Source organism: Simochromis diagramma, unplaced genomic scaffold (assembly GCF_900408965.1).
Source record: "Simochromis diagramma unplaced genomic scaffold, fSimDia1.1 OVJJ01000216.1, whole genome shotgun sequence".
Lineage (NCBI taxonomy): Eukaryota > Metazoa > Chordata > Actinopteri > Cichliformes > Cichlidae > Simochromis > Simochromis diagramma.
In genome coordinates, this window is record NW_024386883.1 from 708,371 (window position 1) to 725,482 (window position 17,112).

Sequence of the window (17,112 nt, forward strand, 5' to 3'; positions counted from 1 at the left end):
CAGGATTATTAATTCTGACAATCATTTCACTGATTTCATGATGTGTATGTTTGACCATCAAGTTTTAATGATGGTCAAACATTAAAACTTGTTTGACCATCATTTAAACATAGCACATACTTTCTTTTACGAGTGTGGTACCATCTGCTGCTTGGTAGACATTTTTGTAGTAAAGGAGTATAGGGATGTATTTCTGTTTCTAAAGTAAATGTAAACGAAATAACAAATTTGGACCAAAGCCATGAGCGCACACAGTGTAGTTGGTGCTATGAGTTTAGCAGCAATATACAGAGAATGCTGACAAAATTGCAGTGATTTTGAAAAATCCCTATAAACATGATCGGTGTAAAATCAAGGGAAACTTTACATGTTTCACGACAATAATTATAACATGCATTTTTAATGAATGGACAAAATCTGACTTCCAGGAAAAGATTTAAATCAGACCTGTGAAAATTTGTAAATGTTTAACTTGCAGCTCCTTGTTTTTCCCACTGCTCCTCACAGCTCCTCTGGGAGAAATGGTGACAGCTGCTGCGTGTTCAGCAACAGCTGCCTTAATTGTGCCATGGTGCTGTTTCCAATTGAGAGACCGGAATTAATTTCTGTTTGAATGCAGTCACAGTTTGGTTTGGGCCCAGCCAAGCATAAAGTACTTTGAACCGGTAACATTTTAATTGGCCTAGCCCCGAGGGCCTTTGAAATTTGTTATTGAGTTTGTGTACGTTGATTTTTTCAGTAGTCAGCCGATAGCACATGATCAGAGGACTACGGAGTTCTCAGTTCTCCTCTTTTGGAATTATTGTGCAATCTGCCAATATCTTCATCCCTGAAGTTTCAGTGAATCTGCTTCTGTTTTCGATTTAGAGCCGCCTCTCAAAATTGTGTTGTTTTGTGATTGGGAATGGAAAAACTAACGGTAAGGAGATTTTTATTGGCTCGTGGCTTTTATTTGATATTTGATATGAAAAAAGTAGTTGTGGGTTAAGAAAACAAAAACAAAAAAGTAAGTCTAACCCTACTGTGCTTCATATAAGCTTGAACCAGCTTTAAAAAAAAATTGAATTCTATGTTTTACTAATGTTTGTGTTCATATATGTCAAATCTTTCCCTATTTGCATGTTCTTTTATTCCTATTTATTCCTATATCTTGCTATTTTATCAAAAGATCAGTTGAATCGTGTATTTGGCCTCAGTGCCAAAAGATCTTGACAGAACAGAAAAGCTTACCCTCAGACCTTTGTTCACTTTGTAAGCCTTGTGGTTAAAGCTTTTAAATTCTATTTTAAGCAAACCATGATTTTTTTTTTTCTCAAATCTAACCAAGTAATTTTGTTGTCTAAACATAATCAAACAGCATAAAATGGTTTAAAATCAAAGACTTCGCGTGTGTAAATCTGAGACTGCTGCTGACTTTCCTGGTCTGTCCTGCAGCCAGAGCAATGGCGAGAGATTATGAGCAAGAAGATGCGGTTCTCTCCAGCGCTCATCAGTGCCATTCAGGAGGGGGAAACAGCGCTGCTGTGCGGACTCTTGAAGACAGGTGACGGCATTACCCGCCAGCTGGATGAGTCTGAGGATCGTCAGTGGAGGGAGGCCCTCAACCTCTCCATCCGCTTGGGCAACGAAGATGCCATGGACGCCCTCCTGCAAGGAGTCAAGTTTGACTTCCGGCAGATTCATGAGGCTCTGCTAGTCGCCGTGGACACCAACCAGCCCATAGTGGTGAAGCGTCTCCTGGACCGCTTGGATCAGGAGAAAGGGAACAAGATGGACGTACGATCCTTCTCTCAGGCCATATTTGATCGTTCTGTTGACAACTCTCAGTTTGCCCCTGGTGTGACCCCTCTGACTTTAGCCTGCCAGAAAGACCTGTACGAGATTGTTACCATGCTCACCCAGAAAGGCCACGTCATCCCGTGGCCACATAAGATCTCCTGCGCCTGTTTGGAGTGTTCTAACGGCCGGCAGTATGACCTGCTGAAGTTCTCCCTGTCTCGCATCAATACTTATCGTGGCATTGCCAGCCGTGCCTACCTGTCCATCACCTCTGACGATGCCATGCTCAGCGCCTTCAGTCTCAGCAGAGAACTCCGTAAGCTGTCACAGAAAGAGCCAGAGTTCAAGGTCTGAGGAGATTCATAGTTATCCCTGGTCACTATTTATGACGGGTGTCACTATTTATGCTTCTTGACTTATGGTTAATTTCTCCTACAGCCTCAGTACCTGAGCCTGGAGCAGATCTGTCAGGAGTTTGCCGTGGAGTTGCTGGGCATGTGTCGCAACCAGAGTGAGGTAACCACTATTTTGAACAGCTGTGGAAATGAAACTCAGGATTCCTTGGAGGAACAGGCCTTTGAGGAAGGAATCCCCAGCCTGTCTCGCCTGCGGCTTGCAGTCAACTATAACCAGAAGCAGGTAGCTAGAATTAGAAACTGATGCCAACCAAAGACAAGTAAGATAAGAAACAATCAATTCCTGTCTTCTCTGTTTCTCTCTGTTTGTGGCAGTTTGTGGCGCACCCAATCTGTCAGCAGGTTCTGTCCTCTATCTGGTGTGGGAAACTGGCAGGCTGGAGAGGTAGCAGAACGGCCTGGAAGCTGTTTGTCTCTATGGGAATCTTTCTTACCATGCCCCTTCTTTGCCTCGCCTACTGGATTGCACCGAAGTCAAAGGTCACACACTCTGTAGTAGCAGGTTGATATTGGATCTACATAAATATGTCATGTGAGGTATTATTTCAATTTTACGTTGACTGTGTTGTTTGTTCCCCAGCTGGGAAAGCTAGTAAGAATTCCTGTGATCAAGTTTCTTCTTCACTCTGCATCCTACCTGTGGTTTCTCATTACATTACTTGGGGAATCGATAACCATGGAGCTATATCAGGACACATTTGCTTCCCGGCAGCAGAACCTTCTGCACAGCTCCTTCCACATGGTGTGGGTGGTCGGTAGGTGTACTTTCTCTAGTTTTAACTTTTAAAAATAGACAACAGCTATTAGATGTGAACAGGGTTTGGATTGTCTGTTTCTTAAAGGATTCTTCTGGTATGAGTGTAAGGAAGTGTGGATCGAGGGGCTTCGGAGTTACTTCCTAGACTGGTGGAACTGCTTGGATGTGATGGTGCTCAGCATGTACCTGGCGTCTTTTGCGTTACGTGTGCTTATCTTGCTCAAAGGTTTCTTCCTCTGCCATGATCATGATGGCACAGAGGAGTGTGTCTACTTCACCCAGACTTGTAAGGGGGAAAAAAAAAAATCATTCATCCAAAATGAATGTCACAAATCTTAATGCTCAATTGTTTTTTTTTGTTTGTTTGTTTTGTTTTGACTATGTGAAATTGTCTTGCAGCACGTGACAATTGGCACCAGGAAGATCCTCAGCTGATTGCCGAGGTGCTCTTTGCAGTGACCAGCATGTTAAGCTTCACACGACTGGCATATATCCTGCCAGCCCACGAATCTCTGGGAACCCTACAGATCTCCATCGGAAAGATGATTGATGATATGATGAGGTCACTTATATCTGATTCCTTATATTTTTACATCTGAATATACAGAACCAGAAGTATGTGAATGTTTCTTTTCTGTTTGTTTGTTTTTAGATTTATGTTCATACTGATGATCATTGGCACCGCCTTCCTTTGTGGCATCAACAATATCTATGTTCCTTATGTCATTTCTCCAAATCTTGGCAGGTAAGACTAGAGAGAATTTGAGAGACTTTTACATCATCTTTTCTGAAGGCAGTAAAAAGTATTTCTAATTTAAATGATCTACAGAAATGTAGACTAGCCCTTACAGTTAATATCTAAGCTCTCAAAGCTTGTTAATATTATGGGATAATGGGTTTTTTACTCTATTTTTGAAGCTTAAGTTATCAGGTGATATCTTCTGAAAAAGTGCTAAGTTGCACATAAATGAAATACAATAATTTCTCAAACTAAAACCTGAACACAGACTTCCTGTCAATCTCAAAGGAACTCATACTTATCAAGCCACATACACTGAATGTAAAGTGTACACACCTCTGTTGAAATACCAGTTTTTGTCATTAAAAAAAAAGATCCAAATAAATCATTTAAAAGTGTTTCCCACCTTTCGTGTGACCTATAACCAGTACAGTTCAATTGAATCATCTGTTAAGGAAGGGAGTCTACCAGCATGCTACATCTTGACTTGGCTTCTGAGGGCCTTTCTTGTGCACAACCATCTTCAGGGTAATTTTCTACTGGTGAAGCCATTATCTTTTTGATTTGCATGCTTAGAGTCATTGTCATGCTAAAAAGGTAAAATTCCTCTTCAGCTGTCTGGTAGACTCCAAAAGGATTTGGGTCAAAAGTGACAGGTGTACAAAGCTGTAATTACCTCGCACGATCTGATATCGTCGTGTTGGTGTTGTTCCCAGATCATCGTACTAAATGTTGTGCCAGGATCAACATGGCAAGTGACCAATCAGAATGTTGTGACGTCATACTTTTGCGACTTCGGGAAAAACCGCCGTAAAACAAAAAACTGTATTTAAATTGCGAGAAACCGCCTCTGTCGTCCGATCAACGGACCCTGACCCTGACCGTAACCCTTTAATAAACGGTACTGAACTGATATTGTCCTTGCAACATTGGAATTTCATAAATGCACGAATGGCTTGGCGCACAAAACAATAACGTCACAACAATGTGATTGGTCACTTGCAATGTTGAACCTAGAACAACATTTTCATGATGATCTGGGAACAACACCAACACGACGATATCAGATCATCCAATTACCTCCACCTTGACTAAAGCCCTGGTTTCAGCTAAAGAAAAGCAACCTAAAAATGATACCACCACCGTGCTTCACGGTGGGTATGATGTTCTATTGGTGTATTTTTGTACCAAACACACCAAACTTTTTTTTTTTTTTTTTTTTTTTTTTTGTCTTTATCAGAAAATGCTTCCATTTTGCAACCCTACACCATAGTCCAGACATAAGGAGAACACTGGATATTGTTGTCACATGTAGTATACAACAAGGACTTGCCAGTACTGGAGCTTCAGCTCTTTTAGTGTTGCTGTAGGTCTCTGGGCAACTTCTCTGACCGGTTTACATCTCGTCTTTTCGTTCATTTTGCAACAAAGTCCAGTTTTCCAGTGTAATTAGTGTCCTATTTTTCCCTCTACCTTTTGATGGCTGTCTTCTCTGTGTTCAATGAAATTTCAAATACTGTGAAAACATTTTTTGTACACTTCTTGCAACTGATACCTTTCAACAGTGAGATCCTTTTGCAGCTTTGCCCTTTGCAACCCATGGCTTTGGCTGAAGCAGGCAACTGAGTAAATCTCAGAGAAATCCTCTTAGGACAGCTGAACTTTATTTGGGATTAACCAGAGTCTCTAATTGATGGCAGCTGTGTACCCAAGAAGACTCAAAAGATGCTTCAAAGTCCTAGATTATCGGTGTACGCAACAAGCCTATTGTACTTTTGTAGTGTATATTTTCCCTAACAGATTTGTTTTCCAATTGAATTGTACAGGGGACATACTGTATACCATTAAAGGTGGGAAAAATTGTATTGATTGCATCATGAAACCCCCCCCCCAGCATTTTACAATTGGTGTGTACACTTTCTGCATCCACTGTTCAGTATATAACATATAGACAGCTCACCAGGGGAGTCACCTGTCATTCAAAATACTCATGCCCCATAAAAATGCACAACTTAACTCTTAAAACAGATGAGTTATAAAAAGATTCGCCCTTTTGTTCTGCACATCTTGGCAGTTTTGGGCAATTGTCACTGGCTTTATTGTTCAACCCCCTGATATTATAGCTTGATTATAACTTGTCTTGTTTTTTTTAAAAATAATAAAACAACCCTCACATCATGCCTGTGCCTTTCTTCACTTTCACAGGTTTAATGAGACCTTCCGCTTCCTATTCTGGACCATGTTTGGAGTTGTAAACCAGGAATATGTGGACATGCCAGAGTTTGTGTTGGCAGAATTTGTAGGAAGGATCCTGTATGGCATCTTCACTCTTGTCATTGTCATTGTACTTCTCAACATGCTTATTGCCATGATAACAAACTCCTTTCAGAAAATTGAGGTAAAGAATTACCATCCTCCTGTGTAACGTCTACAAAAGCAACCCCCCTTCTGGGATGCGCACTGACCGATGCGCATTTATTTTAATTCAGGATGACGCGGACGTTGAGTGGAAATTTGCCAGGTCAAAGCTGTACCTCAGCTACTTCAGAGAGGGCCTCACCATGCCTGTACCTTTCAACATCATCCCCTCCCCCAAAGCCATTTTTTACATCCTAAGGTGAGCTGCAAAAATACGGATTTTAAACTAGAAAAACAGCCTTTTATTCTGATTTTTAAAAAATGTTTTAAATATATATTTTTAAAAATTCCATTCAAGGGGCATCTTTAGACGAATCTGCTGCTGCTGCACTTGTTCCTCTGAGCAAAAATATCCCCCCATAGCCTCTATAGTAAGTGTGTATGAATTGGATTTTAGTAAAAGAATATATTATCTTTTACATTTTACTTAATATATGTTAATTATACTCTATATGGCATTTAACATGTTTTATGCTATCTGTATTCTGTAAAAAGTCCAGTGATAAGGGATCTGAAGATGGCCAGTTATCGTACCGTCAGCAGGTGATCACGGCACTGGTGCAGCGTTACATTGAGTCAGCTCGCAGGGAGTTTGAGGAGACCAAGAGGAAAGGTAAAGACTCTTTCAGTAAGCACTTGATTCGTTTTTGTAGAGCGGATATACCCTATATGGAAAAAGTATTGGGCCACACCGCTTAATCTTAAGTTCAGGTGTTTTCAGTTCCATTATCACAGGTGTATAGAATCAAGCATCTTGGCATGCAGTCTGCCTTTACAAACAAAAGAGGAAATAATGGATCATTCTAAAGAAGTCATTGTGCCAATGATCTGCTGACTCAGTAACACCAGAGCTCCAAACCTTCTCTTACATTAACATCAGCACAAAAGCTTCATTTTATGGTCAGGCACCTTTTGTTGATCTAATGTTTCAGTCCATATAGTGTGTAATTTGACTTCCTGATATTCTATAAATCAGCTCTATGATTTTAGCAGGTTTTCTTCTTCTTTTTTAAGCACTGATTTCAGTTTTAAGTAAATTATTAATCATTAAAAAGCTTTTGGTGTGACTAAAGTGTTTTCTTCCCTCAGATATTGGAAATCGAATGACTGAGCTGAGCAAAGCGGTCGCCAGGATGCACAACGATCTGAAAGTCGCCCAGCAGTACGCAATGGACGATGGAAACGATACAAGCGATGCACCGACCAAGAATGGCTCCTCTGTACTGGGGAAATACATCACTGGTGCCAAGAACAATTTCAGAGGTTTTACCACCAGACAAGATGACAAATGCACAGATCTTAAGGTGACTGTGCACAGCATTGAGGAAAAGCTGGATAAAGAAAAGTTTGAAGCACAGATGGAATCAGACATTCAACAGAATGAGGTGGATGAATGTAGAGACGAGGGACAGTTTCCTGACTCTGTTGTGGTGAAAATGGAGGAAGGCCGAGCTCAGGCTGAACAAGAGGAAAAGAAGGAAATTAACTCAGATGAGAAGGAGAAAGCAGCCAAAGGTGAAATTAGTGTAAATAAAGTGAAAGAGGAGAAGAAAGGAGGAAACGGTTTTACTAACACAGAAGAAACGTTGAGTGACGAGGCCACGGATGAAGAGGCAGAAACCCTAAATGAAGGAGGGATGAACAAAGAGGGAAGAGTGCCGGATGAACACATGACCTGTGCACATGCCGAGAGCATCGAAGTGAGTGACGAAAAGATAGAAACCCAAAAAATAATCAGCAAGTTCAATCACATTGAGCTGCAAGAAAAAAAAGCAGCACAACCGAGCTGGATGAAGGGAAGAAAGCCTGAGCATAATGTAGCAGAGACGCCTCACAATGAAAAACCTGAAATGAAGAAAATGATTCCTTCACCTACAGGAAGCAGCAGCTCCCAGGACACGGGCTTTGGTTCCCAAGAAGGGGAAGAATCGATTGATGGCACACCAGTGAGACCTTAACCTTTGAGGTGACCTTGCTGCCTCTTTGGTCACTTTATGCAATATCTGACAAGAGTCTGCAGTTGAGCAGAGTTTTGAGATGTCCACTTTTTCCTCATGTCTTAAAAAGTAAACAAAGGATCAGCAGAGAAACTGTCAGTTTGCATGCAAGATATTTTCCACTACCTAAAAACATTTACTTTTATCCATTCATCTTTAGATTGCCAAACATTTTGTCATGTAGTCTATTTCTAAGCCCAAGGATGAAAACTGCAGAGGCTTGCCAGCAATGCTTTAGACCTTCTTCATACCTTTAGAAAACCCCTCTTTAAATGTCTTGCAGTTTTTGTGCAGATCAAACAAAGTATAGTTGAAAGTTTTAATAAATGAGCTTTAAGGATGTTTGAGTGCAGATGTGTGTAGCAACTGTAGCTCTGTGGATACCTGTGCACAAACTTGGAAATGTGTTTCTCAAAACCCAGAAGCTTCTGAGCTTGCTTTCATCTCCCAAGACTATTCCATTTCATTTAGGTTGTTAGTTATTTATCAGACAGACTGCTGTTAAAGTTTTCAATTTACATTCATTGAAATAAAACTCTCCTGTCTTAAACAGTGTCACCTCCTTTTATTTCCATCAGGCAGCTAACCTATACCCGTTGCTACATTGTGACAATACAGGTCTCAGCTTGCTTTATACATAATACTCCCATGAGGTCTCAGGTAGGAACACACTGGCTCATTAATTCATCACCTGCAGCAGCATCGGTCCCATGGCACATATCCAAACTCTTGCACTGGAAAAATCACCTTGGCTTATGACCTTTTCTATCACAATGTCTCCTTAAACTTTTTGTTCTCATCAGCCCAACTTAAGCCCAGCGCTGCTGTCCAACAGGTTTTGAGGTCTTGTAGCAAAATCCAAAACTTGTATGCAGTATCTTTAAAAATAATTATGCTGAATCTCAGAGCACTGGATAATATTTTATTTTCCATTCATTTAAAATGCAGGTCAACCTGAATTCATTAATATGACCCACCTGAAGCTAAAAGAAATATTAATTCATTATAACCTATTAATTCTATACAAAACATGCATGCAATGCTTCATGATGTAAAAAACAAAACAACCCCCCCCCCCCAGAAAACAAATGTTTTAAAATCCAAAAAATATTAAATTATGAAAACTGTAAATATTTGTAATCTGAAGACATCAGCATTTATAAACCACATGTTACATCTTATACAGATAAAAAGCACCAAGTGTTTCAAAAACAGAGGTTTAAGTGGCAAAGCTGAGGTGATTTAGTAATGCGATTGTCTGAGCGTAGCGAACTTCATTTAAGAGCCACACATCAGGCATTCATCTTTGTTTGCTAAGGAACAGACCATGGCTGCGGTATTGCGCTCTTTGGTCTCCTCCTCCACGCTCTTAGCCGATTGGCCCTCCTTCAGTTTCTCTTTGTTCAGGGTGAATTGAATGGGGTTGGCAGCAGGCTTTGTCCGCAGGTAGTACATGCCAGTTTTCAGGCCCTGTGGAGGGAGGAAAAAAAGGGAAGGTTTCAAACACTGTTTGGATATTTCTCCAATCCACCTCAACCATGAATCAGTTGGTCTTAACTTACCAACTTCCAGCCATAGAAGTGCATGCTACTAAGTTTTCCATAGTTTGGCTCAGCAATGTGAATGTTAAGCGACTGGCTTTGGTCAATGTATGCACCACGATCTGCTGCCATCTTGAGGACCGTCTTCTGGGAGATTTCCCACACAGTTTTATACAGCTGCTTCAGATCATCTGGGATCTCATCAATGTTCTGAAAAGAAGAGGGACAAATTCACATTTTATTTGTTCTCCACAAGTGAAGTTGGGCTTAATTATAGGAACAATTGGAGCAGTGAAATGGAACAACTGAATAAGCCTTTTACCTGGATGGATCCATTGTGAGCTATGAGCTGATTCTTCATATCCTCGTTCCACAGTCCTCTTTCTGTGAGGTCTTTCAGCAGGTGAGGATTCACAATCTATAGGACAGGTTGAAAACACACATAGTAGCCTTGCCTTTGCTGTGCACATGTCTTAACACACAGTCCGGCAGATGCATTCAGCACTCACCTGAAACTCTCCTGAAAGCACCCTGCGGGTGTAGATGTTGCTGGTGTATGCCTCGATGGACTCATTATTACCCAGGATCTGGGCAGTGGATGCTGTGGGCATTGGGGACAAAAGCAGGCTATTCCTCACACCATGCCTGAGGATGGACAGGAGTAAGAACTATGGCCACCACTTATGGTTAACATGAGCAGTAAATTGAAAACCAGGCATTCAGGAAAACTTACGTGGCAATCTTCTCCTTAAGCGCTTTCCAGTCCCATAAATCTGTTGGGGTCTTATTCCACATTTCATACTGAAGGATCTGAATAAACAAACACGTCTTTGTTAGGTTTTGATCTCAAACTGCTAAAATGTATCCCAGGATGGTTTTGAGACACTGTGATATCTACTCACTCCTTTGCTGACAGGAGAGCCAGGGTAGGTTTCATAAGGGCCAAGCTCTGCTGCCAACTCACAACTGGCCTCCAGGGCAGCGTAGTACATGGTCTCAAAGATGTGAATGTTGAGCAACTGGGCCTCTGGGCTTTCAAACGGATAGCGCATGAGGATAAAGGCATCAGCCAGACCCTGCACACCAATTCCAATTGGCCTGTGACGCTTGTTAGACCTTTCAGCCTGTAAAGAGGGACGGAGAAGTTATGTTTACATAGAGCTTATGAAACCCAGCTGCATGGCTGCAACACCAGAAAGGAAGTCATACCTCAGGCACTGGGTAGTAGTTTATATCGATAATCTTGTTCAGGTTCTTGACAATGACTTTGGTAACAGATGCAAGTTTCTTGAAGTCATAGGTCTTTTCTGGTGTAACGTACATGTTGACGGCGATGGAAGCCAGGTTACACACTGCAACCTGAGTTAGGAGAACAAACCAAACTGAAAACAAGTTCTGACAGAATAATACACATAGTTGTCCCAAAAAGCTAAATTTGTTGTGACCAGTACATCTTCTACCCCTCACCTCATCTTTGCTTGTGTACTCTACGATCTCTGTGCACAGATTGCTGGATTTGATGGTGCCCAGGTTTTGCTGATTACTCTTTCTGTTGCAGGCATCCTTGTAAACCATGTATGGTGTACCAGTTTCTGTCTGAGACTCAATGATGGCGTACCACAGCTGCTGAGCCTTCACCACACGCTTAGCCCTGCCCTCCTTCTCATATCTGAAAACCAAGACCATCATTGAGACAGGTTAGCACTGGGGGGGGGGGAGAAAAAAAAAAAAAAAAAAAAAAGCAAAAAAAAAAGCTGTTTGTTGAGAACAGAGTTTGTTGTGCTGATCTTACCGAGTGTAGAGCTCCTCAAACTCCTCCCCCCAGCATTCGTCCAATCCAGGACATTCACTGGGACACATCAGAGACCAGTCCTACAATCACAGCAGAAGGATAAGATTTGTTCACAATTTAGGAAAAAATAAAACCCTAAAGTCAACTCTGGTCAGCATGGAGTTCCCCCCAGTAATCACCTGATTGGTTTCCACTCGCTTCATAAAAAGGTCTGGGATCCACAAGGCGAAAAACAGGTCCCGCGCCCTCTGCTCTTCTTTACCCGTGTTCTTCTTCAACTCCAAAAACTCGAACACATCAGAATGCCACGGCTCGAGGTACATAGCGAACGCCCCAGGCCTCTAAAGTACACAAAAACCAAGCCATGCGATTAGCACCATTTTATTTACACTGTTGTTACACATCTTCCATAATTTATGGGAAAATCTCATCTTTACCTTGTTGCCACCCTGGTCAACATAACGTGCTGTGTTGTTGTACACACGAAGCATAGGAACCAGCCCGTTGGAAGTGCCATTAGTCTTTAAGAAACAAAACAAACACGCACCACTTTAAGTAAAAAACAAAACACATTTGTATAAATGAAAGCAACTCTTCAAAATTTTACTCACCCCAGCGATGTAGCTGCCTGTAGATCTGATGCAGCTAACTGCCACTCCAATACCTCCAGCTGATTTTGAGATGAGCGCGCACTGCTTCAGTGTGTCATAAATACCATCAATGCTGTCATCTATCATGGCTAGCAAGAAACAACTGCAGAAATCCAAACAAAGTATATTAGGTGGAAAAATCCCCACAGTATCAGAGCGTATCAGCACCCTCAATTATAAATTCTTTACCTGGACAGCTGGGGCCTGTTGGTGCCAGCGTTGAACAGTGTAGGAGAAGCGTGAGTGAACCACTTCTCTGACAGCAAGTTGTAGGTCTCAATGGCTGCATCAATGTCACCTTTATGAATCCCGACTGACACTCTCATTAGCATGTGCTGGGGTCGCTCGGCAACTACAGAGAAAGACATTAAATAGTTAGTCCCTGATGGCCTGCACCCATAAACATGCTTATCAATAAGTTGTAGGGAATTTAACTCTCACCTTTGCCATTAATCTTCAACAAATATGATCTCTCAAGAGTCTGTTAGAGAAAAAAAAAAAAGCACAAATTAGATTCATAATCATAGTGTATGCACAATAGGGGTCAGAGAATAAAAAAAAGGGGTGAATACTAGTGATGTGCGATAGCACTGATTTCCTTTCCGATCCGATACCAGGTAAAATTCAGGGTGGTATCGGCGATACTGATCCGATACCCTGTACAAAAACTTAATCTTTCATTGCATTTCATAATACAATATATAATTGTATTATGTCATTGTAATAATAACATAACCATATTGCTTCATAATGATTAGAGGACATCAGACAACTTGTTTTTATTGCTTAATAATGCAGAATAATCATATAGAAATAAAAAAAACTGACGTTGTGCGCTATTTGAGCATGTTGCCTGCCTGTAGCACTAAAGGACTCTGCGAGAGACGTCTGTCTCGCCCTAGCAGCACCTGTCCCCGTCCTCCTCTCAGTTCGCCTCAACATAAGCTTATCATATTCTGTGATGTGATTTACTCCGAGGTGTTTGACGAGGTCAGTGGTGTTGCCACAACAACGTGTCCACACAGGACTGTTTGCGCTCAGCCATTGTTGTGAGTGTGCACGCCAGGGGCTGCCACACATTTATACAGCCGTATTCCGCATATGACTATGAAAGGCCTAAGAGGAAGTAGTTCCTTCCAAATTAGACGATCCGAATTGTATAGTTTCTTTCCACTGCGTTCATTTTAATGGAAAAACTACAAATTTACCCCAGAGTACTAAAATATCGATATTATAATATGAGAATCGATTCTAGAACATAAATTGCTGGTATCGGAAGAATCGATATTTCAGTATCGATCCGCACACCACTAGTCAATACATCACAGTATCCCAATAATTTCGATATTTTATTAGATAATGAAAATAGTTTTTCCAAATTCTGTCATCTTTGCAACTTGTGGTGACTAAATGGCTGCCCAGAGCTTCTGAGGGTGTTGAACACTAATGACTGCTTGATAAGAGGCAACTTTCCTTCAATCACTCTCAGAGATTGTGGAAGGCTTGCAAATAATCCCTGTCTGATTTGTAAATACAGATAGATTGCCAACATGTTGCATTCAGTCTGAATGAATCTTTGTCAGTGAACACAATTCAAGGGGACTCGAGTCAACTGGCTGCCAGGTAGTTGTATTCTGGTACAAAATTTTTGGAACAGGTTTTTGAGCGCAAATGCAATAATGTGATTTTTTTCTCTATGTAAAGAGCAACTAACTCTCACACACAATTTTTTTTGGGGCGGGGGATGGATGGACAGATACTGACAAAGTTTGAGACAAACTTTGACGACATATTTTGCAGCTGAAAAACCGGGATAAACCACAGTGTACGTTGGTAAACTATTCTGCATAATGCAACATGTTAAACATTGCAAAAATATCATATTATGAGTGAAGTATTCTGGTAATATGTGTGTCTAATGGACAGGATGTTAAATGTAGGGTAAAATGAGAAATTACCTTAAACCCGAAGAAGTTGTAAGAGAAATCTCTGTCGTAAATGATTGACGAGTTGAGGCGCTGCAAAAAAAAAATTGAGGAAAATGTGTTAAAAAGCTTCACCAAACTTTAACTGTGAGGAGACGAACAAAGGATAAAAATCAAACCCCACTTACAGCCTTGTTTTCAAGAACAATGTCCAGCGTCTCCTTGGAGATCATAGGAGAGTGACGTTTATTTAAAGGGTTGATATAGTTGTAGAGGTCTTCCATAACGTCTACACAAGCAAAGAGGAATGTCAGTTCAATATTTGTGCTGATTATTTAAGTCTTCCTAAAAAGCTAAGCAACTTCCTGTGTGCAGCATTATTAGTTACAAAAGATGTGCACCAGGGGGTGTTATAGTAGACTACAGGTGCTATGATTTCAATGTAAAGTCATACCTATAGATACATTTCATGAAATGCACAGAAATTCAGGAAGTTGGTGCAGAGCAGGGGTGTCAAACATAAGGCCTAGGGGCCAGAATCGGCCCAGAGAAGATTTTAATCTGGCCCACTGGATGGTAATGCATAAATTTTGACTTTTAATTGTAATTTCAGAAGTTTTGCAGTGTTTCTTAATGATAAAGACTCTACTGCTATTCATACTACACCAAAGTAATTTTTAAAAAGATAATTAAATGACATAAAAGTTTCCACTATAGGACTTTGTCCTTTGAACTACCAGAACTTTTTTGTGCGTGTCATTTTTTAGATTTATCATGTAGTTTCACTGGTCCAGTCTACTTAAGATCAAAGTGTCAGAGTATGGGAACCCACGCAAACACGGGGAGAACATGCAAACTCCACACAGAAAGACCCCGGCCTGATGTTGGAATTGAACTCAGGACCTTCTTGCTGCCCCGCTGTGGGGCAACAGTGCCGCCCCACCCCCGCTGCCACCCCACCCCCGCTGCCCCGCCGTGCCACCCCCGCTGCCCCGCCGTGCCACCCCCGCTGCCCCGCCGTGCCACCCCCGCTGCCCCGCCGTGCCGCCAATTTCTAATCTCAATGAGATTTTTTACCTGGATAAATAAAGGACTAATGAAACTCACCACTGAATACTTTCTTAGTCTCTTTGTGCAGGTTAGATACAGCGATGCGTGCAGCCAGGACTGCATAGTCTGGGTGTTTGGTTGTGAGAGTGGCAGCAGTCTCTGCTGCCAGAGTGTCGAGCTCCACTGTGGTGACTCCACTGTACAAACCCTGGATCACCTTCATGGTAATCTGGGCCTGCGGAAACACAAGATATCAGCTTTTATATTAATTCATCACCTGACCTTTCTTTGTCTCTCTCTGTCTTTTTTTTGGGGGGGGGTGTTAGCAACTTACAGGATCCACAAAGTCACAATTGAGTCCATAACAAAGCTTCTGGACCCGAGAAGTGATTTTATCAAAGGAAACTGCCTCAGGGCGTCCATCTGAAAACCAAACAAAAATAACACAAATTTAATTCAGTAGTCTTCAAACTCCTTTGGTCGTTTATCTGAAGTAAAGTATCCTAGCTAGTTAATATAACTTAGTCTTAAACACACCGCATATCACCGTCTAATTGACTCTCCTGCTCAATTTATTCCCCCAGTTTACTCATTAGCTTAGATGAGGCTCCCAGTGATCAGCTGCCTAACCATTTAGTGTCAACAAAAGGCAACACCTCGCTGCTGCTGCGCGCCAAAAAAACATGATAAAAACAAGCCAAAAGCGCCCTCCCCACACACACACACACACATCTGTCACAGAGGGAAGCCTGTGGACATGGTGTAAAACAAATTTAAAATTTCAGCTGTCCTGCTTCTATTTTGAATACAAATGTTACATATGTATATGATTAAAAATAAAGACCAAAACAACATAAGCCGGGAGAAATTAGCAACCGGTTCTGTCCGCTTTTTCTGCCCTTTCATAACTCGAGTCTTTGTTTGGCGTTTCGACGGAAACACCACACAAAGAAACAAAAAGCACCTTTAACGTGTATTTAACACATGCACACAAAATATGCAATGTTTCGTTGTGCTATTAATATTTACTGCAACGTAAATACATTTCGAGGCTTCCCCCTCCCACGACTGTACCAAAGCCGGTGACCGGGTTTGCATCAGCCTCTTTGATAATGGAAGTATTAAAGTTAGCTACAGTACCTCGTTTGATAACATGCATGATGACAAATGAAGCGGCGGGTCTCCTCAGAAAGCAGGTGCTGTTGGTATCTTCTCAGCTGGATGCTGGAAACGAGCTAAAGAAACTGTGGCGCAAAGTAGCTAACAACAAGCTTACAAACCCTGTGAGAACAATCAAGCATCAAAGCAGAATCTCAAACTGAGCGCGCAAAAGAGCCCGAAGTCAGTTACACCAAAGTGTGTCAGTCGCTCAGCCAATCACACGAAACTAATACCTTCTAAACCAATCACGTTCGTCATGCCGTCATTACGTTTTCCGGTGACTCTTTCCGGACCAAAAATCTGGCGGGATGTAACAGGACTGGCTCGTCCGTGCAGTTGGGCGACGTGTTTATAAACGTCTTGAAAACCAGAAACAAGTTGTAACACCGAATTTCATATTTATATGTGCCACAAGCATAGCTCTAGGAAATCTACATCTGCCTTTCATAGTCCTATGCGGAATACGGCTGTATAAATGTGTGGCAGCCCCTGGCGTGCACACTCACAACAATGGCTGAGCGCAAACAGAGTCCTGTGTGGACACGTTGTTGTGGCAACACCACTGACCTCGTCAAACACCTCGGAGTAAATCACATCACAGAATATGATAAGCTTATGTTGAGGCGAACTGAAGAGGAGGACGGGGACAGGTGCTGCTAGGGCGAGACAGACGTCTCTCGCAGAGTCCTTTAGTGCTGCAGGCAGGCAACATGCTCAAATAGCGCACAACGTCAGTTTTTTTTTTAAATTTTATTTATTTTTTTTATTTCTATATGATTTGTTGCGGCTCAACCAACCAATGGCCGCGGCAGGCTAAACATGAGGACACCGATGACGCGCAACAATAAACGCATAAAATACACTTCTGTATCATTTGCTCCTTTTAT

General features: G+C 41.6%; 2 protein-coding genes across 4 annotated transcripts; one reads left to right on the forward strand and one right to left on the reverse strand.

The window, feature by feature from the left end:
- Nucleotides 1–502: 502 nt before the first annotated feature.
- On the forward strand, nucleotides 503–8,656 carry LOC120734168 (short transient receptor potential channel 2-like). Of its 3 annotated transcripts, none has more exons than XM_040032782.1 (14): nucleotides 503–665; nucleotides 868–919; nucleotides 1,435–2,127; nucleotides 2,218–2,418; nucleotides 2,511–2,675; nucleotides 2,776–2,950; nucleotides 3,038–3,238; nucleotides 3,352–3,514; nucleotides 3,605–3,697; nucleotides 5,897–6,089; nucleotides 6,181–6,308; nucleotides 6,408–6,480; nucleotides 6,605–6,722; nucleotides 7,199–8,656. In XM_040032782.1, the coding sequence occupies exons 2-14, from the start codon at nucleotides 905–907 to the stop codon at nucleotides 8,065–8,067; spliced, it is 3,087 nt and encodes a 1,028-aa protein (XP_039888716.1). In that variant the 5' UTR covers nucleotides 503–665; nucleotides 868–904; the 3' UTR covers nucleotides 8,068–8,656. The 3 variants fall into 3 exon arrangements, with proteins under 3 accessions (XP_039888716.1, XP_039888717.1, XP_039888715.1); XM_040032783.1 differs by lacking the exon at nucleotides 503–665 and adding an exon at nucleotides 692–721; XM_040032781.1 differs by lacking the exon at nucleotides 503–665 and having other exon boundaries at nucleotides 696–919.
- A 350-nt stretch (nucleotides 8,657–9,006) lies between these two features.
- On the reverse strand, nucleotides 9,007–16,382 carry LOC120734170 (ribonucleoside-diphosphate reductase large subunit-like). Its single transcript, XM_040032784.1, has 19 exons — nucleotides 16,205–16,382; nucleotides 15,399–15,487; nucleotides 15,122–15,299; nucleotides 14,203–14,303; nucleotides 14,048–14,107; nucleotides 12,531–12,570; nucleotides 12,279–12,441; nucleotides 12,051–12,192; nucleotides 11,877–11,960; nucleotides 11,619–11,780; nucleotides 11,440–11,519; nucleotides 11,115–11,316; nucleotides 10,857–11,006; nucleotides 10,550–10,771; nucleotides 10,381–10,457; nucleotides 10,157–10,292; nucleotides 9,970–10,065; nucleotides 9,669–9,857; nucleotides 9,007–9,576 (listed from the first exon to the last, which is right to left on the reverse strand). The coding sequence occupies exons 1-19, from the start codon at nucleotides 16,221–16,223 to the stop codon at nucleotides 9,385–9,387; spliced, it is 2,382 nt and encodes a 793-aa protein (XP_039888718.1). The 5' UTR covers nucleotides 16,224–16,382; the 3' UTR covers nucleotides 9,007–9,384.
- Nucleotides 16,383–17,112: the final 730 nt, after the last annotated feature.